The sequence below is a fragment of the Manis pentadactyla genome, chromosome 3 (assembly GCF_030020395.1).
Source record: "Manis pentadactyla isolate mManPen7 chromosome 3, mManPen7.hap1, whole genome shotgun sequence".
Lineage (NCBI taxonomy): Eukaryota > Metazoa > Chordata > Mammalia > Pholidota > Manidae > Manis > Manis pentadactyla.
Window position 1 is genome coordinate 9721160 of NC_080021.1, and position 27996 is coordinate 9749155.

The following is a 27996-nucleotide window of genomic DNA, read 5'->3' on the forward strand; positions in this document are numbered from 1 at the left end:
AGTAAAAGGCATAGTAGAAAGAAAGCTAGCTTTGAAGTCCAACAGTCCAATGGGTTGAATCCTGCTGTGCCACTGATGAGCTTGGACAAGTTACATAATCTCTCTTTTCTTTGACTATCCATCAGTCAAACAAGATAAAAATTTTCAGCCATATTTTAAGGATTAAAATATCACATGAAAGCTTCAATGGCTGGCATGTAGTAGACTTTCAATAAATAGTAGCTAATGATAGTAATTACTATTATCAGAAATATTAACATGAAGTGAGGCTATAGGTTTGAAGCAACATTGGTCCAATTGAGATCCTTAATGAAATTATGAATGTATAACAATTCACAGTGATACCAAGAACAACCAGGTTTAAAAAAAAAAGCTTAGCTAAATAAGTTAGTTCCTCTTTCAAGTTTTAGCACTGGCATGGCCTTTTAATAAAGAAGTCCGTATTCAGGTTTATGATCTAAAACAGAAGTAAACTGCATTCAACGAACAGTTACTGAGTACTTATCCCTACACTAAGCACTAGGAATAAAATGTTGAATAAGACACAGCCCTACCTTAAAGGAACCCACGGTTTAGTAAGGGAACAGACATAAAAAAACAAAGTGCTCCAAAATGCATGAAAACAGTATGCCAGCTGTTTGCCAAGGAGGGCACAGTCAGCTCTAATTTGGCAAAAGTATCTCATAGAAAGACAAGCAGCAGCAGATTATTCTGGGTGTGAGGAAAGGCCTGGAGCTATGAGAAAGCATGCTTCACTCAGGGTTTATGGTTTGGTGTAGCTGGGACATTTGGAGGAAAAAATTAGGAGAAGGAAGACACAGCAACAAAATGACAGAATACATATCATGGAGGGACTCAGAATGCATGCTGAAGAGCTTAGACCTTGTTCATCAGACACCAGGAAGATGCTATGGTATATTAAGCTGAAACAAACAAGCTCATATTTATCTTTTACTCAAATCACATTGGCAATAGCATGAAGCATGACATAAACAGCACAAGGCTAGAACCAAAGAGAATTAAAAAGGTATGGCAATGGTTTATATGAAAAGAACAGCCTAGACTGACAGTTATCAGTGAGAAGAATGATATGGCCTGAATAACGCTGAGGAATCACAATGGATAAGAGCATGTAGGGCACCAAGTCCACGTAGGCAGTAGCGGGTTGGGGATGGAAGGAGGGGAAGGGTCAAGTTTCTGGCCTGGGCAAGTGAGTCAAAATGAAGAAAAGCTTGGGAAGAACCAGTGAATCATCCTAGTTTGTTTTTAAAGAATAATTCTAGCCAGGTATTAGGAAGTAAAAACAAGGACTTCAAGAACATTCTCATATGTTAATTAGGAAAGCCCAAGTTTGCTTTTTTTAAGAGAAAATTGTCTGGGATGTCAAAAACTTATTTGGTGTACAGCACAGGGATGGATAACATGATTTGTCAGCTCCCTTCGAAGTCAATCTTAAGGTAATTAAAAAATATACCATTTAATGCATTTCATCTTAACATCATTCCTGAGGGAGGACACAAAATACAGCAAACACTATGGCAACAGCACTTAATTCTGTGCATATGGGGAGCACACAAACCAGAGGGCCATGGATTAACATTTGCTGAAACACTAAATGCCATCTTAACTTCAACCATGGTTATTTACACCAGGACAATAGGCATGAAGCAGCTACTCACCCCAAAAAATTTATTAACCTTTCCTATTTTTTTTTTAAGTTAAAATATATTCAAGTGTCTACTCTGTCTTCCAAACCCCTAATCGGAACCTTCAAAGGCCAGCTGATTTAGCCTGAGTTACACTTTATACTCAAATGTTACCCTCCCTGTCACCCTTCACTTACTTTAGTATCCCGATCTTGAGCTGTAGCCCGTGCAGAACTTCTGTAACACCACAGACATCAGCGAGCAGGTGATGTGTGGAAACTATCTTTTTGGCATTGAGATGAGAATAATTTTCTTTCAAAAATGATAACCCACACATTCTCCCATTATTCAACCAATCCTTATCATAACGGTATTTTGCACTCCATCTTTGACCTGTAGATGAAGTTGACATAAAATGACAAAGGATCCCACTTACTTAGATTTCCCTTCAGCTGCTACCCTCCTAACATTACCCAAGGAAGGAGAGCTCTAGTACTAAGAACAAACTCACAATGTCTTGAGGAGCTGGTGCTATCAGTGTTCCTGCACGCTTTCCCATTTCCTGCCCACTAAAGAGAACAAACTCCATTAAGGATGATTTGTAGCAGATGAGCCTTGCAAAGGAAACTTGAGTGTACTGCTTCCCATTTGTTATGTTATCTGTCACCTGTCCTCTAAAAAGGCTGAAAGGGCTGGACAGAAATTAGGCAGGGGTATCCATTTCTCTCACTACTGTTTGTTTTGAACTGGATGAAACTAAGAGTTCTAGTTAGTGATCAGGGACACCTCTCCTACGTCTCAGATCTCACAGAATCCTATATGATCCTGTATCTTCAGTGTCAATAGTAATTATATCTATTAGAATTAGGATGTGTCCGTGTCCCTATATATACTATGTATACATAGTATATGAGATAGTGGAAAGCATGGTTAGAATCAATCATCTTACTTCTTACAACAGTATGTGGCAAAAAGGCACCCGATAAATGCTGCCATATAGATCTGAATAATTCTCGTTTCTTAACGTTACTTTTTTTAAAGACATGAGAACAATTCATAAAAGAACAAACCTTTTACTTGAGAATAACTACTTATTTTCTGCTCAGCAGTTGAAAGTGTATCGAATATATAGAACACTGCTACTCCAAGAGCCTCAGTCTGGAGAAAGGCACTAAGTGGAGAGGACAATGGATGGGACCCAAAGGCATAGGTGTTCAGCTTGGTTCTGCCATGTGTGGTACTGTTCCTGTGCACAAGCCACCGAACGTTCTGTGCCCTAGCTGCCTCATCAGTAAAATAAAGGGATTGTACATGGTATTACGAGACCCCATCTGCTTAAAATTAGTGGATATGCAGCATGATCAGAAACTTTTTCAAAACCATGTCAGGAGGAGAGTAAATTCAAAATACTGTTTCATTTAAATAGCCACATGTAAGCCTATCTAGAAAGCATCATACAGGGGCATGCTAAGGGGCTCATTTTTCAGGAAACAGCCACAACTGTGTCTTACAGTAAGGTAGTAATCATGCTGATGAGTTTTTGGTCATGTTTTTGTCTAAGTAATTGAAAAATAAAACTATAACAAACAGTGAAAAATATTTAAAGATTTTAAGCTGGAAGCAGAGTCTAAGTGACAGAGAAGTAATGGTGTCTCATGCAGCTGCTACCCTACAGGCCGCCACTAGCTCGGGGACGACGGGCTTACCAGGAGGGTCCCGGCAGATGTAGCAGATGTACTGCTCAGGGATGCTCTCCTCCAGCAGCCCCATGCACGCACTGTGTTGCCAGCACAGGCACTCTTCACACTGCCAGAAAACAGAGAAGAGAGGACAGGGACCAGTTTACTCATGCAGATACAGACAGATTCCCTTTCTTTCAATTAGCTGGCTTAGTCTCTTACTGCAACCACCAGTTCAATTCTCACTCTATGTAACAGCAAGTGATGATTTATGGTGAATTTTATTTTATTTTATTTTATTTTATTTTTATTTTTTTTATAAATAATTATTTTTTATTGAAGGGTAGTTGACGCACAGTATTACATTACATTAGTTTCAAGTGTACAACACTGTGATAAAACATTTATATACATAATTCTAGGTTCCAGCTATCACCCTACAAAGCTGTTACAATATCTTGACTATATTCCTTATGCTATACATTACATCCCGGTTACTTATTTATTTTACCATTGGAAGTCTGTCCTTTTTTTTTTTTTTTTTTTTTGAGGGCATCTCTCATATTTATTGATCAAATGGTTGTTAACAACAATAAAATTCTGTATAGGGGAGTCAATGCTCAATGCACAATCATTAATCCACCCCAAGACTAATTTTCGTCAGTCTCCAATCTTCTGAGGCATAACAAACAAGTTCTGACATGGAGAACAAATTCTTACATAGTGAATAAGTTACATAGTGAACAGTACAAGGGCAGTCATCACAGAAACTTTCGGTTTTGCTCATGCATTATGAACTATAAACAGTCAGTTCAAATATGAATACTCATTTGGTTTTTATACTTGATTTATATGTGGATACCACATTTCTCTCTTTATTATTATTATTTTTAATAAAATGCTGAAGTGGTAGGTAGATACAAGATAAAGGTAGAAAACATAGTTTAGTGTTGTAAGAGAGCAAATGTAGATGATCAGGTGTGTGCCTGTAGACTATGTGTTAATCCAAGCTAGACCAGGGCAATAAAACATCCACGTATGCAGAAGATTTCTCTCAGAACGGGGGGGTGAGGTTCTAAGCCTCACCTCTGTTGGTCCCCAATTTCTCACCTGATGGCCCCCCTGCGACTGTGCCTGTCTTAGGTTGTTCCTCCCTTGAGGAATCTTACCCGTCTCTGGCTAACCAGTCATCTTCCGGGGCCATACAGGGAAATGTGAAGTTGGTAAGTGAGAGAGAAGCCTTATTGTTTGAAAAGGTTAGCTTTTTACTTCTTTGCATATTTATGCCCTGTGGCTTCTATGCCCAGCATTTGTCTTGAGGTATCTTTACCACTTGGAAGAATTATGATACTCGGTAAATTTGATATGAGGTACGAATTCTATTTAAGGGTTGTAATTAGGAAGGAAGAAGAAAAGCTATAGAAGTAGCAGGCGGAAGAAAACATGGGATGAATTTTATTTTTAAAAGTCAAGTATTTCAAGAACTTCCTCCTGTTGCATCTATTAAAATGTACTTTGATAAAATTACTTAAATCATAAAAAGTCATAAAACCATTCCTCTCATCTACTTCACACTGATTTTTGGATAATTATATCCTTGAGACTCTTAAGAGTAGTTTAAAAAGAAAAAGAAGGCACGTTTAGCAATGCCTGGAGCAATGACCTCCTAGAGTATGACCTGTGTGTGGTGAGGCTCATTTTTTAGTTCCCTGATTTCAGAAAACCATTGGAAAAGGGGGAAAAAAGACTGCTCTTTTTTGATTTCTGTAACTAATGTCTCCACATCCCCCAGATGTCATCACAAAACACGGGTTATGCTTCCCTTTTTGCTTAGACACTATTCTACAGGGAGAGGTTGTTTGTAATGGTTAATCCTTACAACAAAGTTTTCCTTTAATACTGGAGAACAGTGGAAACTTCTGTGTTTCAACATCTGCCTAATGGGTGACTATGTAACATAAATGACTGAACAGGGATCCAGACCTGTAAGACCAGGGTTGCTATGGTCTATCCTTCAGTGTGGTCACTCGTCTTAATGGTTCTTCAAAACAATTTCAGCTTGAAGGCCTCAAACCAAACATCCTCGCAAAGGGAGTTGGTTCTCAAATAAGAAAACTGTCTACTTCCTTTGATAAAGGGATTTCCCAATCGTACTATTAGTATTTCAAACATGATGGTAAGTTAGAAACCTCAATCTCCAACAGGTTAGTAAAGAGAGACACCAAAGCCCAACACATGGGCTCAGCACCTGCAGTGACTGACTGGTACTCTAGGGAAGTCAGGGCACCTGAATCATGAAGCCATTCTCTTCATCCATCTCACAAATACATCGCACAATTTCATTAAGAGCATCATCTTCATCCTGGGATTCCTCAAAATTTGTTGAATCGAAGTCCTGATTGTACTCATCCCCACTTAGAAGCAAACTCTCTGTTGAAGAATCATCTAGGAATTCCATGTCTGATAAGTCTAGAATATACACAAAAGTATAATTAGTGTGTTGTTTCCATTTTTATGTCATTTTCCAGAAAAGAGCTATAATAAGTGATGATAAGCTACCAAGTATTTAGAAAGAGAGGACAAACAAATGGGAATAGAGCATTTGTCTCTGGACAAAGAAACAAATGATTTTTGAAGTGTAGGTAATTGCTTTACATCTTAATGCACACTCTAACAAGAAACTCAAAGTACCCCCTAGTTTTGGTGCATTTCGAAGTTATGCCGAAAGTTGATACTAGTAACCTAAATTTGCATATGCTTTCACAAACATTATCCTTTCGGGTCCTCACAGGAACCGTGGGCTATAAAGAGAACAGGTTTCATTATTTGTACCATAGAGATAAACAGCACTGCAGAAAGGGAAGGAGCTTGCCTAGGTCTTAATCAACATTTACCAACCTTAACAGTATCATTAACTGCCATTGCACTTAACATACCCCAGGTACTACACTAAGCACTCCATAGGTAAGGTTTATAACTTGCTCAAGTAACACAGCCAGATAGTTGTAAAACTGACAGCATAACAGGATGCCTAACTCTAAAGTCTATGTTCTTAACAATTTAATCATTACTTCTTAAACTACAATCATGAGTTCCCTAAAGAATTTAACAAATTAAAAGTTTCATTTTGATAAAAATCTTTAAAAATAGGCATACTGTACAAACTAGATCATATGGATGATCATTACATACAACTTGATTTAAATGACAGGTTTTAGACTTATATTTATAATAGTGTTGGTGTCCAAGACTACCATTTACCTCAGGCTATTGTGAAAAAAATTGAGGCAAACATAAGGAAATATTTATTTATGACAAAGGGAAAGAAATGACAGGACTAAAGAAGGTTTTGCAGCACTATGGATGGAGAAATACTGGGGAAACTGAGTCATCACAAGACACATGCTGAAGACCTTGGTGCCACTACGAGGCTCCTCTCATCATCAGCGGAGCACTCCAGCCATAGAGATGGAGCCTCCCCATCCTATCCTCTGAACACATTCTAAATTATTCCTTCATCTGCTTATTATTCACCTCCCCCTTTCTAGAATGTCAAGAATCCATGAGAGCAAGAGCTTTTATTGTTGAATGCTCCATATCCAGTGTTTAGAATAAATCCTGACATATATAGTAGCCACTCCAGAATGTTTCTGAAAGAGGTAAGGGAGGAGTCAACATAAGTTTCTTTTCAGGCTTACTCAGAGCAGATGGGAGTTGGCTGGTTGGAAAAAAAATCACACTATTTTAAATATTTCATAAGATGTAGCGTTTCTTTTATCAGCTTCTAATATTGCTTATTTTTTTTCCTGACTCAACGTTTTTGAAAGATTTGTTTTCTATTTATAAAGCACTAACATTTTATAGGAAAATGTTTTCTTCTCTTTAGACTCTTAGGGCTTTGTGGACAGAGTACAATCAGTTGAAATAAGAAAATGGCAGAGAAATACAGGAAAATATTCAAGGAACGAGGAATAAATCAACTAGATATTATAAAATCTTTCTGGTGTTAACAATATGAGTATTTTTCAGAACCTAAAGAGGAAATTTCATTCATTCATTATCTTACTAGCTTAAATCCAAAATTAGTGTTTTCTCTTGGGCTTTCCTGAATACAAGTTCGTATTTCAAAATGTCAGACTAGAACATTAATATGCGGTATTAAATGGATGGCAATCATTAGAGTTAATAATGAATTTCATTCAAAACTATTATCAATGAAAGGAATTCAATGATACGTTCACATACACTCACATTTGCATGGCCAAAATAACCAGGTTTTATGGTATTAGAATGCAAATTTACATATTGGCCAGAAAATTCAGTTTGGATAACTAACTCCCAAGCATCAAACAAATCCTTGGCTGACTTAGAGGGGCTGAGTAAATGGACAACTGGGTTGAAAGTTACATAAGAAAAGCAAGTTCCCTCTCACACTGAAAGAGCTACCTGGCCAACAGCTCCAATTAAGGGGCTACAGGAACACCACTTCCAACTGCTGCCCCTAGAACTACCATTGTTATTTGCCCAGTCAGTATTCTCAAAGTGTGCTCTCCAGATCAGCATCACCTGGGGACTTGTTAGAAATAAGAAATTTTGAGTGAGGCCCAGAAATGCATTTTAACAAACCCTCCAGGTGGTTCTGATGCATGATAACCTTTGAGAACCTCTGGCCTAAGACCTCTGCCCCTTATTAGCACCTTTTTTCCTTCTCATAGCTCCACGCTTAATCACATGAAAGGCAGGGGAAAGACACAGCAGCACCGAGGGCACATATCCATGACGCCGTTTCCACTCCTGTCTAAAGTATCCTAGTTCCAGATTCCAGCAACATAACCAGTTCAGATATAATCTCCCACTCCCAATGATCTGTATAAAGATGATTTTGAGACCTTGATGGCTCACACTATGGGTGTTTTTATGTGATTTTCAACCTCTGCAACTTTGCCCTACAGAACCAACCAGAAGCTGTATCTTGCCAGGATCTGCCCTCCCAGAGATCTCATTTAGTTGTGCTTTGCAGCAGACCCAGTATCAGTGTATTTTAAAAGCATCACAGCAATGATTATCACGTACACTTGAAGTTAAGAACCACTGGCCAGAAAGGGAAAAGGGGACTTATGTTGTTAGAGAGGGGGAAGAGGGTTTCCTAATCCTCCCTGCCTCAATTTTTTTTTAATTAAAAATTTCTAAAGTACTGTATGCTTATTTTAGGGTAAAGGGAAGAACACGCTTTTCTCCACAGTGAGCCAGTAAAGGGTTGGGCTGAAGACAGCACATAGTTAATAGTGCAAAAGAACACATAACCTAGTATCTACTGTGTAAGGCACTCAGAACGGAAAGGACAGGAAGTGCGCTCACCAGTATCCCTGGTTTTTCCCTAAGATGAAGACCCCATCCCTTTTCCTTCACTCCTTGACTCTGGTTCCAACTGTGCTGGAGCTCTCGTCTCGAGACACTGCCACCAATGTCTACAGTTCAGAGTCTCTCCTCTCATCGCATGGAACATGGCAGGTAGGAGTCCTCAACACTGTCCATTGTTGGGACAGGACTCGCAGGAAAACCCAGCAGATGCCTGCTCCCAGGCTCCTTTCACCAACTGACACAGCCTTCTGTGTACCGAAGGGCACCTAACACCTGAGTGTGTTCAGATCATTCATCTGACCACATTCCCAGACCTTTGGTTACAGATGGATCTGTGACCAGAAATTTTAAGTGCATTTTTAAGACTGGTAAATATTTGGTAGAAAATAGCACTATCTTTGGAGTGTAGACTTTGGTTTAAGTTTTAATTCTAACACTTAATCTATAAGCCTCCACTTATCTGTGTAAAAATAACACATTATAACTTGGTAGTGAAGAATATGAAAATATATGTAAAAACACCTACAGAAGAACAGTATATAACAGACACTTAATACCTTCCTTACCATCTGTGCTACAATTAAATAGAAAAGCCAATTTTACTCAATATAAATTAAAAAGCAACTCAAATTTCTAATGCTGAGATTTCAGATTAGTTTATAGAATAAGTCTTCAAACTGTGTGCTCTGCTCTTAGGCCCTCAATAAAGTATGCTTTGTTCTTAGTTCCACATTTAAGAATCTTGAGACTTGTTTTGAGCATTACATGGTTGCACATACTTTCACCACTAAGATCAACTGACAAAATTGCCCTCGGGTACTGATATGCTGTATTTTTCTCCGTAAACATGCTTCGCAGAGCGAGAGAACTCCCAGAAGATCGAGTTAGTGGAGAAGAGCACCTTTCCAAAAATTCTAGGGAACTGTCTTCATAGTCTGAATAGTCTGAAACATAAGATACATAAAGAAATATTAATAAAGTGTCAGGTAATCAAGAGAAAGTCATGTTTAACAATACATAAAATAATCACACCACCACCTTCTCTTATCCACAAACAGCTCTATTATTATATATCTGATTAATTGGATTTGGCAAGAAAACCTGGGAAATATACTCCAGGCAGTATATACACAATATAGAACACAGTGCTGCATTCTAACTAGTACTAGTAAAACTCTTGTTAAGTAGTCCAGAAATGAAGAAGGGCTATTTTCTCTCATTATAATCACAGCTATATCTGCAGGAAGACATGCAAGATAGAAATTAATTTCCTTTTGTAATTTATAAAGAGGTTCTCATATGTCTAGCATGTCAGTTTCTACTGTGATACTTTGATATTAAACTGACTTGCCTGAAAGGAGATGAATTACAGTTCCACCCTCCTCACCCTGGAATGAGTCACACAGATGGATAAGAGGGAGAAGCCACCCCGTAGCCCATGGGTGAGGGGAAGGAAAAGACAGAAGGGTATGACCGGAAGGTGTGCGGGCAGGTTCTGAAACAGAAGAGTCTGGCACATGTGATGAACTGTAAGGCTGTGGCTGGAGCACAGTGAGGGAGGGGGACGAGCAATGAGGCCACAGTGACAGGGGCCAGATCAGGTTAAAGATGTTTTAAGCTTTATCCTAAATGCAACAAAAAGCCATCTGAATTTTCTAGGGGGGCCGGATGTGACACAGCCCCACTCCCTTTCCAAAGGCCGCTCCCACTGTGGAGTGGGGAAAGGAGAGCAGGCACGCGGCGGAGTCACGGCGCAGCTCTGAGGCTGCAGTGGCAGCACCGGCAGGAGACACCGGCGGCCTGGGCTGGAACGGTGGCAGCTGCGGGGAAGAGTCAGAGGCAGATGAACTGATCTGGAGACTGGAGGTGGAGGCTGAGACAGCATCAACAAAGGCGATTTCCAGGTTTCTGCTTCCACAACGCGGTGTCAAAAGCAGAGTTCTGAGATGGGGCTGAGGGGTAACTGGGAGGCGGAGAAGCCAGAGAGCTGGGAGGCCACACACACCATGTACATACATTAGAGAATGTGGGAGGGTGGGGTGGGAGATGCCAGGACTTTAAGAATAGGAAGACAGACATTGCCTCCATGTTAGTAGAGGCAAAGAAGACGGACATATTCAGGTAAGTGCAGAGATGTATGCACAGAAGATGAGCAAGTTCCCTATTCCCTCAACTGAGTGTGAGGTAAAGGGCATCAACTGAGGCAGGTTAGGGAATAAATAAGAGGTAGACAGGCTGAGGGAAGGCAGTGAGTGAGAAAGCAAGTTCACGAGGTACACGGGGCACTAATGCTAGTGTGTACTGAGTAACCGAGTTGTAGCTGGTGGTAGTAGTAAGCAGAATAATGGTCCCCAAAGATGTTCATGTCCTAGTCCCCAGAACCTGTGATTATGTCAGGTTACGTGGCAAAGAGGAGTTAAAGTTGCTAATCAGTTGACCTTAAAATAGACTCCAGAAAGGAATGCAGTCCTGCTGACACCTTAATTTTAGCCCACTGAGTCCTATTTTGGACTTCAGAACTTTAAAATACTAAATTTGTGTTTTAAGTCACTGTTATGTAGTGATCTGTAACAGCAGCAATGGGAAATTAATATTCTGGTCATAATAAATACTACAGCACAGCCCACACTTACTGAGGGTGCTCTGTGTACCAAACATGATTCTAAGTGCTTTATGTGTATCCTTTAACTCAACAATCCAATAAAGGAACTACAGTTGCCAGTGCTATTTTGTAGATGAAAGAACAGAGGCAGAAACAGGTAAACTGTCTAAGAATGCACAGCTAACAGTGGCAAAGCCAGCATTCAAACCCAGGCAGCCCTACTACAGAGGCTTTACTCTTACCCATTATCAGTGGGTTGCAACACTGAACAGGTACACAGACTGGGAAACTTGTTACAACAGATTTCCTGGGCCTCCCCGCCCCTCTGCAGGTCAGGAGAGGGGATGCTCCTGGATGCTGCTGACACTGTCAGACTACAGGGCAACCTTTGAGCAGCACTATGTGTGCTATCTGGCTTCTGGTGGCCTTGCAGTAACAGCAGTTTGTACAACACAGCGTTATCCAGGCACAGTATGGAGGGAAAGCCCATCTGTTAAACGCTAATAGGTACTGTGTTAAGTGCTTACAATGATTACCTTATTGAATCCTAAGGATAATCGACATGATGAAAATACAGTGGGAACTATCATTACCACTTTAGAAGTAAGAAAACTGAGGTTTATAGAATTTAAATAACTTGCCAAAGGTCACCCAAGCTGTGTTTCAATGAGGATCTGAACCCACATGCTCACTTTTCAAAGCTGCCCTTCAGCCAACTACATGTTACACTGCCCTCTCAGCAAAAGGAAAAGTACCAGAGGCTGAGTGTAAATACAATGGTAGAAATCTTAATTTGGTGTTAAAAATAAAAGATGGCTGACGTCGAATCTCTATGCTACATTGGCATATGCGCAGCACATTTCCTAGCACCCTACGCCCCGAACTGGATTTCCCACTCCAATCCCATGCGGCTAAATAAACGAGGAAAAGTCCACTGCTGTGCTTCAGGGTTATAGGTCAAGCAGTCTTCTACATAAAGCCCATCCACGGTCACTACAGCTTCTCTAAACTATAAATAGAATTTATTTTGTATCACTTTTACCATACATAACATATCATACCTTCCTGGTAGGTATTTAAAATATGCTTATCACTCTTACTATAAATGTACATGCTTTTATACATTTATAAGCTCCTGGAAGGGAATTTGTTTTTACTGTGCAATGCCTTGAATTTTCCTTGTATTTATTAGTCTAGCTCTTCTAAGTCTCTGTATGCCTTCATTTTCTCATTATTTACAGACAAAGAATTGAAGTGACTTGCTCAAAGTGACAAAACTAAAACCTGGCAAAGATAACATTCAAATAAATCCCAAGATGGCAATTTTTCATATACAGAGACTGAACATGATGTTAATTTTTGTATCTCATAAACTAATTCTGGTAATCAGAACACATGCAACCCACTATTGTATGGAATAATTACAATGAACTACTTAGCTAAATTACTACTCTTCATAACTTCTTTTAAAATAACAGATAACCATAAGACCTTAGTATGCCGACAAAGACAAGTAAAAATTTGCTGGAGGGAAGAACACAGTCTAACAAACAATCTTTAAGTTACAGGAAGATTAATAACACAGCATCATGGTGAATATTAAAATTAAGACCCTGAAGGCAGACTGCCAGGGTTTGAATCTCTTTTTACTACTTACTAGTAGTCATGTGAGCCTGGACAACTCTCTTTACACCTATTAACTGTTTGTAAAATGGGGACAACAGGCCCTTCTATAAAGGGTTAATGTGAGGATTAAATGAACTAGCATATACAAAATGCTTAGCTAGTGTTTAGTATATAACAAGCACCAGCAGAATATGCAAAATAACACTTGAGTGGTGAATAAAGAATTCTTGAAATGCCTTGGTGGCAATAACTGTAGACTAAAATACAGATTATATTAGGAACCTCATGTAGGAATAATGTGAATTCTTTAAAATTTTAAAGTTATTTAAAATCCTGTATTTCCAGCTTAAAGACCACTCTTCTGATTTAATCATCTAAGGAAAAGTGTTGCTTCCAGGATGAATAGATTCTCCTCAAATACAGTAATTATTGCCAAAGATGCTGGTGATGACCTGACTCAACACCTGCTGTTTACAGAGCAACACTTCTGTGCAGCTTCAGTGTTTACTAGGACTCAACTAACAAAGTGAAGATTTTCATTTACAGGTCCAATTTTAAAATGCAAAGATATGAGGTTTTCTTTTTAATTAAGAAATAAAATATGTATTAGCATTTTTAAAGTATTCTGCTAATGGTTCTTCATAAATAGGGTTAACCCAAATAACAATCACAGCTCTGAGGCACAAATTTTCTTTGCAATTTTCCCGAGTCTTATTAATCCTGATCACCTTCCTTTCTCATAAACTCTATCCTTCACTTTGCTACAAAGTGTGGCCCATTTCTTATTTTGCTATCAGCCTCTTCCTGTAGTCTTCTCCCCACTTTCACAGGGATCTTAGTGTGTAAGAGTCTGCACCTGCTCCTGAGTTCCGCAGCAGAGCTGTTGCCCATGTGTCCGTCAGCTGACTTAGCCTGCTGGCTGTTCCTGCCCTGACAACTCAGTGTCCCCACCAGAACCCACTCCAGCCACATCCCCTCAGCCTTGGGAGGTCATCTGGCAGTTTTACTGGCATTTGGAAGCTTCTCATTTCTGCATTATGATACATCACCACAGGAAAGTATTCATGAATCAAGTGAATTGGTGGCTAATGGTTTCTGCTTACAGAGCTCTAGTGTCTCCTAACTTTAGGTTCGCTCTAGTTCCTAAGGGCTGTATGTGAAGGTGCGGGCTGGGAGAGAATGGGTGAGGGACAATGCAGACACAGGAGTGTCCGAGAACATTCAAGCTACTCTGGGAAGCGGTTTCAAGCTTTTCAATCTCATTCTGATCCTAGATCTTCAAATTTAATCTGGCAGCTTTAGAATTAGAAAATGTAGATGCTTTACATCTTGTGGAAAAATTGTATGTTATTTTTGTCCTATATAGAGAGCTAAAAAAATCAGAAGAATATGCCTACAATGGCTGCCAACTCTAAAATTACTCAGTTGACTTTACAGGTTTTAAAACTGGATTTTAAACTGTTTAATGAATATAAAAAAATGGGTGTGACATACAGCATATGAATACGACAATACTTAGGTACCCACCGTGCAGTTTAAGAGAACATCACCAACATTCTCCAATTAGAAGTGATCAATTCCCTCCCCCACCTCAGAGGTTACCACTATCCTGAACTTCTGCTCATCATTTTCTTGCCTTTCTTTAAGGTTTTGCTCCAAACAGTTGAATCTCTAAAAATTACATGGCTCATTATTACAACTTTTTAAATCTTTACATAAATGAAATCATACACGTTTTCTTCAGTGACTTGACTTTTGGCTTATCATTTGGTTGCTTAGATTCCTATGGATATAATTCATTTATATGCATGGTGACATGGATTCCACTGAATGGAATATGACTTCTGATGCACATCTGGGCTGATGCCAGTACTATCATCAACATTCTTACATATGCCACCTGATGTAGTGCCTGAGGTCAGTTAGTTCACACGGTATATGCACATCTTCAACTGTTTACCAGTGTAGTTGTACAGCTGTCTCCCAATTCCTCAACAACACCTGGAATCACCCACCTTGTAACTTTTATCCACATGGCAGGTCACAAGTATGTTTCACTAGGTTTTAAAAACTGCATAAATCTAGCTTCTTATAAGACTGAGCATCATACTATATATTCATCTTATTTTAAGGTTTCCACTTCTGTGAAGTACCCGCTAAAATCTTTTGCCCATTTTCATACTGAGTGATTTTTCTTTCTCTTTTTAGTTTGTAACGGTTTCAAATATATTCTGAATAGTAATCCTTTGTCAGGCGCATGTGTTCCAAGTATGATTTGGTTGTCTTTTCACTCTCTTAATAATGTTTTTCTCTTCTAGTCTTTTCTCCTCTAAGGGGAAAATTAATTTCTTTCTTTTTATACTGTATTATTTCTCTCTTCTTTTTACTTTTTGATCCCCTTCATCCATTTCTGATTCCCCACCCCCTGCTTCTGGCAACCCCCAATCTGTTCTCTGTATCTATGAGCTCATTTTTTTGTTTTGTTTCTTAGATTCCACATATAAGAGAGATCTTATATATTTGTCTTTCACAGACTATTTCACTTACATCATGAGTGCCCCTTGAGTACTAACCATGTTGTTGCAAATGGCATTATTTCATTCTTTTTTATTGCTGAATAATATTCGTGTGTGTATGTATACACAATCTATCCATTAATGCATTGATGGACACTTAGGTTATTTCCATGTGTTGGCTAATGTAAATAATGCTGCAATGAAAATGTGCATGCATATTTCTGAGTTAGTGGGTTTTTTTTTTTTCCTTCAGATAAATACTCAATGGTGGAATCGCCCGATCATACAGTAGTTCTATCTTAAATGTTCTGAGGAACCTCCATCCTGTTTTCTGTATGGCTGCACCAATTTACATTCCCACCAACAGAAGCATTCCCTTTTCTCCACATTCTCACCAACACTTTTTATTTCTTTTTGATAAAGGCCATTTTAACAGGTATGAAGTGGTATCTCAGGGTGGTTTTGATCTGCATTTTTTAGATATTCAGTAATGTTGAGAATCTTTTCATGTACCTTGTTGGTCATCTGTATGTCTTCACTGGAAAAATTTCTATTCAGATTTTCACCCATTTTTTAAAAATTTTGGTATCATTAATATACAATTACATGAGCAACATTGTGGTTACTAGATTCCTGCCATTATCAAGTCCCCACCACATATCCCATTACAGTCACTGTCCATCAGTGTAGTAAGATGCTACAGAGTCACTACTTGTCTTCTCTGTGCTATAGTGTGTTCCCCGTGCCCCCCTCCTACATTGTGTGCTAATCCTAATACCCCTTATTCCCCTTCTCCCTCCCTTCCCACCCACCCTCTCCAGTCCTCTTCCCTTTGGCAACTGTTAGTCCATTCTTGGATTCTGTGAGCCTGCTGCTGTTGTGTTCCTTCAGTTTTTGTTTTGTTCTTATGCCCCACACATAAGTAAAATATTTTGGTACTTGTCTTTCTCCACCTGGCTTATTTCACCTCTAGCTCTATCCATGTTGTTGCAAATGGTAGGATTTGTTTTCTTCTTATGGCTGAATAATATTCCACTGTGTATATGTACCACATCTTCTTTATCCATTCATCTACTGATGGACACTTAGGTTGCTTCCATGTCTTGGCTATTGTAAATAGTGCGTGATAAACATAGGGGTGCATATGTCATTTTGAAACTGGGCTCCTGCATTCTTAGGGTAAATTCCTAGGAGTGCAATTCCTAGGTCAAGTGGTATTTCTATTTTTGGTTTTTTGAGGAATCTCCATACTGCTTTCCGCAATGGTTGAACTAGTTTACATTCCCATCAGCAGTGTAGGAGGGTTCCCCTTTCTCTGCATTCTCGCCAGCATTGATCTTCACCCATTTTTAATCAGATTATTTGTTTGCTATTGAATTGTATGGGTTCCCTATATATTTGGGGTATTAACTCCTTATCAGACTTACGATTTGCAAATATTTTCTCACATTCAGTAGGTTGTCTTTTCATTTTGTTGATGGATTCCTCTGCTATGCAGAGGCTTTTCAGTTTGATGTAGTCCCACTTATTTATTTTAGCTTTTGTTTTGGTATCAGATTTAAAAAATCATCACTATGAACTATGGCAAGGTGCTCCTGCCTATGTTTTCTTCTAGGAGTTTTGTGGTTTCCGGTCTTCTGTCAAAGTCTTTATTCCTTTTTTGAGTTAATGTTTGTGTATGCTGTAGGACAGTGGCCAAGTTCCACTCTCCAGCATGTGGCTATCCAGTTTTCCCAATACCATTTATTGAAGAGACTATAGTATCCTTTACCTATTGTATATTTTTGGCTTCTTTGTCATAAATAAACTGGCCATATACGTGTGAGTTTATTTCTGAGCTCTCTATTCTCTTCGACTGACCTATATGTTTGTTTTTATGCTAATGCCTATGTGTTTTAAGAATTTAAGCTTTGTAATATAGCTTGAAATCAGAGCATGTGATGCCTTCAGTTTTGTTCCTCTTTCTTAAGGTTGCTTTGGCTATTTCGGGTATTTTGTGGTTCTATAAAAATTTTAGGATAATTTGTTCTGTTTCTTTGAAAAATGTCATTGGAATCTCAATAGGGGTTGCACTGAATATACAGATTGCTTTGGGTAGTTATGGATGTTTTTAACAATACTGATTATTACAATCCATGAGCATGGAATAGCCTTTCATTTATTTGTGTCTTCTTCAATTTCTTTGTTTAATGTCTTGCAGTTTTCAATACACAAGTCTGTCACCTCTTTGGTTAAATTTATTCTAGGTATTTTATTCTTTCTGAAACAACTGCACATGCAATTGTTTTATTTCTTTTTCTGGTAATTAGTGTACAGAAACACAACAGGTTTTTGCAATACTGACTTTGTACCCTGCAACCTTACTAATTTATTAATTCTATCAATTTTTTGATAGAGTCTTTAGTTGTGGTGTCAGAGTGATGCTATCTTTATAAAGTAAGTTTAGAAGAGTTCCCTCCTCTACAATTTTCTGGAAGAGTTTGAAGAAGATTGGTATTAATTCTTCTTTAAATGTCTGTTAGAATTCACCAGTGAAGCTATCTGGTCCTGGCTTTTTCTTTTTTAGGAAGTGTTTGATTACTAATTCAATTTCCTTACTAGTAAATCTGTCCAGATTTCCATTTCATCATTATTCAGTCTTGGTAGGTTGTATGCTTTTAAGAATTTACTCATTTCTTCCAGGTTGTCCAATTTATTGGCATGTAATTGCTCATAAGTTTCTAATAATAATCCCTTGTATTTCTGTGGTATGAGTTGTATTGTCTCCTCTTTCATTCCTAATTTTATTTGAGTCCTCTCTCTTTTTCTCCTGGTGAGCCTAGCTAAAGACTTGTAGATTTTGTTTATCTTTTCAAAGAACCAGCTCTTAGTTTCACTGATCTTCTCTGCTGTCTTTTTAGTCTCTGTTTCATTCATTTCTGCTCTAATATTTCTTACTTCCTTCTAACTTTGGACTTTGTTTGTTCTCCTAATTCTAGTTCCTTGAGTTGTAAAGTTAAGTCATTTACAGAGACTTGTTTCTTGAGCTGGCCATTTATTGCTGTGAACTTGCCTTTTAGAACTATTTTTGCTGCATACCACAAGTTTGGGTATATTTTCATTTTCATTTGTCTCAAGGTAATTTTTTATTTCTCTTTTGATTTCTTCTTTGACCCATTGGTTCTCCAAGAGCATGTTGTTTAATTTCCACATATTTGTGAATTTTCTGATTTTTTTCATGTAATTGATTTCTAATTTCATACCACTGTGTTGAAAAAGATTACTGATACAATTTTAGTCTTATTAAACTTATTAAGTTTTGTTTTGTGGCCTAATGTATGATCTATCCTGGAAAATAATCCATGTTCACTTGAGAAGAATACCTATTTCATTGCTTTGGATGGAATGTTATACATATATCTGTTAAGCCCATATGGTCTACTATGTTATTTAAGGCCAATGCTTCCTTACTGATTTTCTGTCTGGATCATCTATCCACTGATGTAAGTGAAGTATTAAAATTCCCAACTATTATTGTACTGCTGTTTATTTCTCCCCTTAGATCTGATAATGTTTGCTTTATTTATTTAGGTGCTCGCATGTTGGGTGCATAAATATTCACAAATGTTATATTCTCTTAATGGACTCTTTATTACTATATAACATCCATCTTTATCTTTTATTACAATCCTTGTTATAAAGTCTGTTTTTTCAGATGGAAGTATAGCTACTCCAACTTTCTTCTGCTTTCAATTTGCATGGAGTATCTTTTCCATCCCTTCACTTTCAGTCTGTGTGGTCCTTACATTTAAAATAAGTCTCTTGTAGACAGCATATAAATGGGTATTGTTTCTTTAAGCCATTCAGCCACTCTGTTTTGAATGGAAAATTTAGTCCATACATTTAAAATAAGTATTGATAAGAATGTATTACTGCCATGTTGTTAACTGTTTACTGGCTGTTTTTGTAGTTCTTCTCTATTCCTTTCCTCTTCTCTTGCTCTCTTCCTTTTGGTTTGATGACTTTTTCTAGCGGTATATTTCTTCTCTTTATCTTTTGTGTATTTACAATAGGCTTTTGCTTTGTGGTTACGATGAGGCTTACATATAACAACTTATACCTGTAATAGTCTATTGAAGTGGATAACAATTTAAGTTTGATCCCATACTAAAGCTCAACATTTGTACTCTCTTAACACGTTTTACACTTGTGTGTTTACACTTTTACATCTTTTTTATCTAATGTATCCCTTAACTAATTATTGTTGTTATAGTTATTTTTACTACTTTTGTCTTTTAATCTTTTACTATCTTTGTAAGTGATTAAGCTACTACCTTTATAATTACCTTTCCAATGAGATATATTCTTTCATGTGTTTTTCTTGTTACTAATTAGTACCCTTTCTTTTCAGCTTTAAGAAGTCCCTTTAATATTTGTTGTAAGGCCAGTTTAGTGGTGATCAATCCTTTCAGCTTTTCCTTGCTTCTCTCTCCTTTCAATTCTGACTCATAATTCTGCCTGGTATTCTTGACTGAAATGTTCTGTTTTTTCTTTCAGCACTTTGAATTCAGCACACGAATGCCACTCCATTCTGTTCTGAAAACTTTCTGGTGAAAAACCTGCTGATAGTCTTATGGTGGTTCCCTTGTACATTACAAGTTGTTTTTCTCTTGCTCCTTTTAATATTCTCTCCTTGTTCTTAATTTTTGACTTTTTAATTACATGTGTTGGTGTGGGTCCCCTTGACTTTTTATTTGGAACTCTCTGATGTTCTGGATCTAGATGTCTGTTTCCTCCCCCAGGTTAGTAAAGTTTTCAGCCATTATTTCTTCAAACCAGATTTCTATCCCTTTCTCTCTTTTCCTTCTGGGACCCCTATAATGCAAATGTTTGCCACTTGATATTATCCCGAGCCCCTTAAACTATCTTTACTTTCTTCTTTCTTCTTTTTGCTGCTCTGATTGGGTGAGGTCTATTGTCTTGTCTTTTAGAGTTGACAGATCCTTTCTTCTGCTTTAACTATCTGCTATTGAATACCTCTAACGTAATTTTCTAATTTCAGTCTAGTCAAGTTTTTAACCTTTTCCTTTAGGATTAGCATTTTTTGTTTAGAAATCCTTCTCCACCCAAAGATCATAAAGATGCTTTCCTATACTTACTTATTTAGCATGAGGTGACATCTTTTCAATATTGAATCTATTAACTTATGAACATGAATTATTTCCTATTTAGGCCTTCTTTAATATTTCTAAATTAAGGTTTTATAATCAGCTATTCAATTTTTCTTTTTTAAATGTAAGTATACATGGATGTATCAAATGGTTTTTCTACATTTACAAAATGGTAATGTTTGTTCTCCTTCATCTGTTACTGTGGTAAACTTCATTAACAGATTTTCTAATGTGAGACCAATTTGTATTCCAATCCTATGTGCTCACATTTTTTTTAATACACTGCTGTATTTAATTCCGTAACATTTATTTAAGGGTTTTACATCTGTGTCTACATATAAGAAAAACACGCAATTGTCCTTTCTCATACTGTTCTCTTCTTACTTTGAATGCAAAGTTATTTATCTAAAATAAATTTTGAATTGTATTAGTTTCCTATGGCTGCCTCAACAAATTAACATAAATTTGGCAATTAAACCAACAGAAATTTATTCTCTCATAGTTCTGAAGTCCAGAAGGCCAAAATCAGTGTCAACAGGGCCATTTCTCTCTGAAGGTTCTAGGGGAAAATCCCCCCTTGCCTCTTACAGCTTCAGGAGGCTCATGCTCCTTAAGCTGAGACTGCATCACACCAATCACTGCCTGTGTCTTCACAGGGCCTTCTATCCTCTGTGTCTCAAATGTGCCTTTCTTTTCTAAGAAACAGTCATTGGCTTTAGGGTCCTCCCCGAATCATATGATCTCATTCTTTATCACATCAGCAAAGATCCTATTCCCAAAACAGTCACATTCACAGGCTTGGAATTTGGACATATATTTTGGAGGGACACTATTCACCCCACTACAAGAATGTTCTTTCTCTAAATTCTGAAATAATTATGTAAGTTTAGAATAATCTGCTCCTTTAATGTTTGGTAGAATTTTATGGGCCAGGGCTTTCTTTTCTTTGTGGGAGGATTTTTAAATACCGATTAAATTTCTTCTAAGGTTTGAAGACTACTCAGGTCTTACCTTCTTCTTGAGTGCATTTGATTTCTCTCAACTGTCCATACTTTCATCTAACATCTTGAGATGCTTCACTGGCATTAAATTGTTTACATTATCTTCATGTCTGGAACATCTGTAGTTATGTTCCCTTCAATACTAATACTGTTTATTTGTGCATTTTGTCTCTTTGTCTTAAGTCTTTCCAGAGATTTGTTGATTTTATTAGTTTTCCATGAAATGTTAATTTTGGCATTTTCTAATTTCTTCTTGGCATTTTTTTTATCTGTTCATATGTTTACCATTTACTTCTTTTATTGGACTTGCTCTTTCTAACTTCTTAAGCTGTAGGTTTAGCTGATTTTCAGCCTTCGTTTCTAATATAAGCACAAATGGCAATCAATACATATTCTTTTTATAAGTGCCATTTTAAATACATCCTCAAGTTTTGATATATAATATTCTCATCATCTTTGAGATTCTTAGTTTCTTATTTATTATTACTTTGGTCCTACTTTTTGAATCATGAGTAATTTAAAGATGTGTTCCTTGATTTCTAAATACATGGGGTTTTTCTATTTAATTTTTTAATACTGATTTTTGTTAACTATATTGTAGACAGACAATCATGGTCTCTATTATACCAATCTTTAAAATGTGTTGAGATTAGTGTGTTCAGTTTAAACCTGAATCCAGAGGTCAATTTTAATAAATGTGTCTGAGAAAACTATCTACTCTGTATCTGCTGAGTTCAGTGTCCTTGGTAGGTCTAACAAATCAACTGTGCTGCCATCTTTCTTATCCTTAAAGAATATTTTCAAGTTTTGTTAATTTATTAATTACTTCAAGAAAAATATGATATTTTTCAGTGGTAAAATTTAGAATTTTATATCTAGTAAAATATAAAATGAACAGACCCTTTATCATCATATGGTAAACTTCTATCACTAGGAACGATTATTGCCCTAATGACTATTTCATTTGATATAAATATATCTACTTCCACTTTCCTTTTGATTAGTATTTTTCCCATACTTTTATTTTCAACATTGCCCTTTCTATCCTTATATTTATCTCTTGGAAATAACATGTAACTGGATTTTTTAAATCTATTAAGACTATCTCTCTTACACAGCTATAATTACTGATACATTTCTAACATCTTATTTTATAATTTGTACTTTTCTTCTTTTCTGTCTTTTTATTGCCTTCTTTTGGATCTTTTTCCATTACATTTTTTGACCTTTCTCCTTTTTTTTTAACCTTTGTTACCCTTTTTTTACCTTTCATTGCATTACATTTTTTTATATTTACTACTTGGAAATCATACCCTATGCTTCTAGTCCTTAATTATTCATGTCAGAAATTCAAAAATGCAGATTTAACTTATTAGAGTCTAAAAGCAATACATTTCTTTTACTCTTCCAAACAATACAAGACCTTAAAAACACTGAAACACAAGCATGCCCCTCTTAATTTACAAGCTATTATTAGTGTTACATATTTTTGTTCTCTACCATTTTGTTTTCCTCCCATACATCAAATTGATTTACATAATCAATGTCTAGATTTATCCACATATTTGCATTTTCTTTGTTCATCATTTCTGCTAGCATCTCAAACCTTCCTTTTGAAGACTGTCTTCAAGTAGAGGATTAGAATATCTTTTAGAGATAGCCTATTGATAGAAAAATCATTTCTTTTTTTGCTTTTTCTAAAAATATTTTTATTTTACCATCATTTATGAAAGCGAATTCAAGGAATTATAAAATTCTACTTTGAAAATAATTCCTTCATACAGGGAAAGTGACTTCCTCAGGGTACCCAGTACACCAGAGTCTGAAAATGAAAGTCTCCAGTCAGCTGTAACGGTTAATTTGCAGACCATAGTAAAACAGAGCTACATATTTTCAAAATTAGCAAGACAAAGGAAAGCTAAAGGAACTTCTCAGTTCTCAACAACATGGAGATTTGGTCCTACTACCATTTTGGTAAAAGAGGAAAGTTGAAAGAATCTTAGTATTAAAAAAAAATGGGAATCACCATTTTAGCATACTTACCATGCTGCTTAGATTTCTTTTTCTTTTTCTTCTTCTTCTTCTGTTTTGGTTTGTAGTGATCTTTGTCTCTCTTCTCTTTTCTTTCCTTATCTTTTTCTTTTCTCTTACCTAAATGACAAAAAGGGAATAAGTTAGTAACCATTATTGATCTGAGATGTTCCTCTGTGGTTAACCTAAAAGCAGCATTATGTTTTAATCAGCTATTCCAGTCACCTGCCCAGAGTGGATGGGTTCAATTAAACAGTTCCTGTCATGAGTCTGGAACTCTTGATTAGCTTATTGGACTATAAGAGGGGATCTTCATTAGCAGTGTTGAGAAATCCCAACTCCTGACACCTTAAAGTTAACACAGACAGCAGTAGTTAAAAATCTTAATACAGCTCAGTTTCCTGATATGGAAAAAATTAACTTAAGAATTTAAGTTTAAGGAGAAGGACCTGACTGAGGAGACTCAGCATTTCCATATATGATTTAATGAGAAAATACATTAAAAGATAAACAAAAAAATAACTTTTCTCTTCGGAAAAATAAAAAAGTTACACCTATAATTCCTCAATCTTTCAATACTTTCCCAATGTGTACAAGAATGAAGGCTATGAACAGAAACAAAAAAAGCTTATATGCATCAAACGGATTTTTCCCAACGTTTTAAAATATTCCTTCTCCCCAATTATATGAACTTTGAAGAAAATGAATGTATGCTAAAGCAGTATCCTAGAATATTTAATTTAAAATTAATTCATCACATATATTCACCTGTTGTTCCTTCTAACTCAAGAGTGGTTTAGTCTATAATTTATCAACTATACTTAACCAACTTCCAGTGATCCAAGTTCCACTTAACTACTAATCTATAGAATATTTAAGACTATCATCCATTATTCTAAACTTTTAGACATTATAGCACAGAAGATCAAAAAAATAGCAGAAAACTGAATAGCTTTTTATAAGGTAGATTAGGGAAAGTCTAAAAAAATTAACTATTTTATCCATTCACTAAGTCCCAACAATATTAAATGGTGGCTTATTTTTAAGTAGCCATAATCTTTAAAATGTTCAAAAACACAAAGTTCCCAGAGAAAGCTTGAGACTCCCTTGACAAAAAAAATACCTAGTAATACAAGACAGATATTTAAGAAATCATCTATCTGGAGCTGAAAGACACTAATAAATAGTAAAGCAGATGATCACTTGCACATAAAGGAGCACCAACAGGTAAAAAGTAAGGGACAGACTACGTCCTCCCACTGTCAAGCCATCTACAGTCTTTGTTTAAAGATTACTTTCTGTTCATACCAAATGCTGTTGAGGTTTTTTCTTCCAATTTCACTTTTTTTTCTGTTTTCGATATTCCTGCAGGTTTAGGGGAAAAAATTGTTAAGTTTAGTCAGAAAGAGTTAAAAGTGTGGGACAATGTTTTAAATTACAATTACTCACAAAACTCTACATAAGACTCTCTTCTCCTAAAGGTTTACATTATTTTATTGCCTAAACTAGTAACAAAGAAATGGGATTTCTTACTTCAAAAAACTGATAAATTAAGGACGATTTTTGTTTTTCTTCAGACTATCTGAATTAAAATCCTGCTTCCAACATTGATTAGCTGTATGGCCCTTAGTTAACCATATAATCTCTCTATGCTTCAGCTTCCTTATCTGTCAAAGAGGAAGAACAATATCCACCTTGTGTTATCATGCTTAAACCAATGTCTGATAAATAATACGTTTTTTTATTAAGGTATCATTGATATACACTCATGCCTCCATCTTTAATCTCAAGTCAAACAGTAAGTTTTTTAAAATTTTCTTTGTGGTGGGGTAATAATTTGAGACTACATGATATCTAGATATAGCATAAATAAAGGTCTAAACATAAAACAAAAGTTAAGATGAATGTACTGGGCAATCAGTCAAGATCTACTCTGGCATCACAGCCCTTGGCAATCCAGAAGATGCTGAAATGAACTGGAGTGGTAGGTCCATGTAACATTTTCAGTTCTTTAACAGTTACAACATGAGTGCTATTCAGGTCATCCAAATGAAATATTCAACTTCATATTGAAGTATACTGGTTTTCAACAATCTGTTTAAAAATTTTAAACAATATCTACCTCATTACCTAAAACAAACTTGTATCTTTGAAATTCATCATGAATGTGTTGTTTGGTAACAAAAAAATTATTTTATAAATAACTTTTGGTCTTTATCTAAATGTAAAATACAAAGGCTTATCTACACATAAAAAAAATATTCAGCCTATACACTTTTAAACCAGTAGTGCATCTCAGTAACTAATAGCTGACACAGATTTAACCAAGTTCTCAACTCATATTTGACCATTCCCAATGCTAATATCTTACATGTATCTAGGTTTAATCTAAGAAATATACTATAATGCATTTAAAATATAATTTCAGTCCATAAAATTATGCTTTAATGTCACCATTTATGAGTTCTTTCATTTTTAAATTATTTCAATACAGTATCAAAAAAAGCTAGCATTTTATCTCATTTCAAATATTTTATATAAATATAAAAATACCATTCAATTGCAATTCAGTGTTAATAAGGATCTAATAAGTATCAAATTAAGTAGACTACTGATAACCTCCAAGACTAAAAACTCTTATGACAAAATGACATCAGAGTGAAGAGAAATACAAATAAAATTTTACCAAGATTGTTGAGCAAACAGGTCATTTCTCTTTACTAATTACTATTTACCAACTACTAATCGCTGCATCATGAAAATTTTACGGATTTGATAATCTTGAGAATGATGACATTTACAATGTAAATAATGCAAAGTTAGTTTTCCAAATCCTGTAATAGTACAGATACATTCAGCAGCAGCACTTGATCATGACCTTTGCCTTATAGGTCCCTAATTCCCTGGCACACCTAATCTCCAGGGTGAAAGGTAGATCATGGCTAGAACCCCTTGGGGTAATTCAAATGAAAGAATTGCTTTATTGGGCTGCCTTTCTGACCAGATCCCTCAGGTACTACAAATAAAATGGTTATGAACCTGCTCAGCAATAGGGGTCAGCACAGATACAGTCATTCCCAGAGTGCTTTCAGGATGACCAGTTCTAGATACAGAGTTCACACATCCTAGTGGTTCCCAAACCTTTAGATTTCTTAATGTATAAAATTTCATAAGTAAAACTGGGAGACTGATGAACACTTGTCAAAACTTTACAGAAGCAAAGGCATTAAAATATCAGGACTTTTAAAAGCACTCATACCTAAATAGAAAAACAAAACATGCCTACTCATGACTTTAAGAAAAGAATAAATTTAGTCTTATGAGAAGTTCACTACATTGTCCTTATTTTATTATGTGCTAGAATTTGGGAACAAAAGTACTAGGATATTCATTTATAGAACAGTGATTTTTAAACTAAACTTCATCAACAGAACATTTTCTTCAAACAAAATATAAATGACAGTCCAATATATAATAAAAAAAAACAAAAAAATGAACAAAATTTTTAAAAATGGAGCTATTTAGAGTCAAGTAAGAGAGGCAGCTCTCTGAACTGCAGCTGCTGGCACACAATTTAAACGCAGTCGTCATGCACAGTGGTTTCTCAAGTTTCTTTCAGTGTGCTAAATATCCTAGACGCCGCTAGCTAAAAAAGAAGCTATCACTGAGACTCTCCATGAAAACCCCAGGTCCTATACAAGTTAGGACTATTTGGTGTGGGGTCAGAGGTCAGTTATGGAGTCTCTGGTTGTAGTTTTATTTTGCTTTGTTCAATTCTGCAAAAAGAATTGAAAGTCACTTTAAAAGAAAAAGTCTTTTAAAAAGTAAATGTAAATTTGATATAAGATGTTGGACTAAAAATCATCTATTTAAAGTATGAGCACAAGTGCTGGGCACAGGCAAGTCCTCAAGTCCTTGCCAAGTCAGAGCTTCTGTGACTATTATCGGTTCACCCTTCCATATCTTTTAACTACTTGAAGACGTTAGAGTGATTCAGTATTTGTTATACATACATTCAGTAGGTAAGAAAGAAAACTGGGTAACATTCCCAAATAGTAATAGAACTAAACTCTATCTTTACCTACAACCAAGTGGTTCTGTTAGATAAAGCGTTAAAGAAATCAATTTTTACAAGGGTACCAATGACATTTTTTGGTAATGTGGGCAGTGATAATATTCTTGGCTAATCATAATATTGGGATGCTTCTCAGTGGAAAAAATGTAGAAGGATAGTGCAAGCTCATTATCTCTACTAGAAAAACAATTAAAAGCAAATTTTAACCCAATAAGAACAGGTGTATGTAATTGGATAATTTGCATAATTTCATCATCCCTTACCAACACTGCTAAATTTGGCAGTGTGCACTTACCCCTCACACAAAAA

General features: G+C 36.3%; 1 protein-coding gene across 10 annotated transcripts in view; it reads right to left on the bottom strand.

Moving 5' to 3' along the window:
- Nucleotides 1-27996, bottom strand: part of PHF20L1 (PHD finger protein 20 like 1) — an 80499-nt gene that overhangs the window by 6690 nt on the left and 45813 nt on the right. For 9 of the 10 annotated variants that reach the window (XM_057497732.1, XM_036890471.2, XM_036890470.2 and 6 more), the window contains 6 exons: nucleotides 24921-24977; nucleotides 23625-23732; nucleotides 9466-9630; nucleotides 5613-5794; nucleotides 3353-3452; nucleotides 1844-2039 (listed from right to left, as the gene is read on the bottom strand). In XM_057497732.1, coding sequence (XP_057353715.1) covers nucleotides 1844-2039; nucleotides 3353-3452; nucleotides 5613-5794; nucleotides 9466-9630; nucleotides 23625-23732; nucleotides 24921-24977 — 808 coding nt within the window. The remainder of the gene's footprint in view (nucleotides 1-1843; nucleotides 2040-3352; nucleotides 3453-5612; nucleotides 5795-9465; nucleotides 9631-23624; nucleotides 23733-24920; nucleotides 24978-27996) is intronic. The other variant, XM_057497733.1, reaches the window with a different exon arrangement.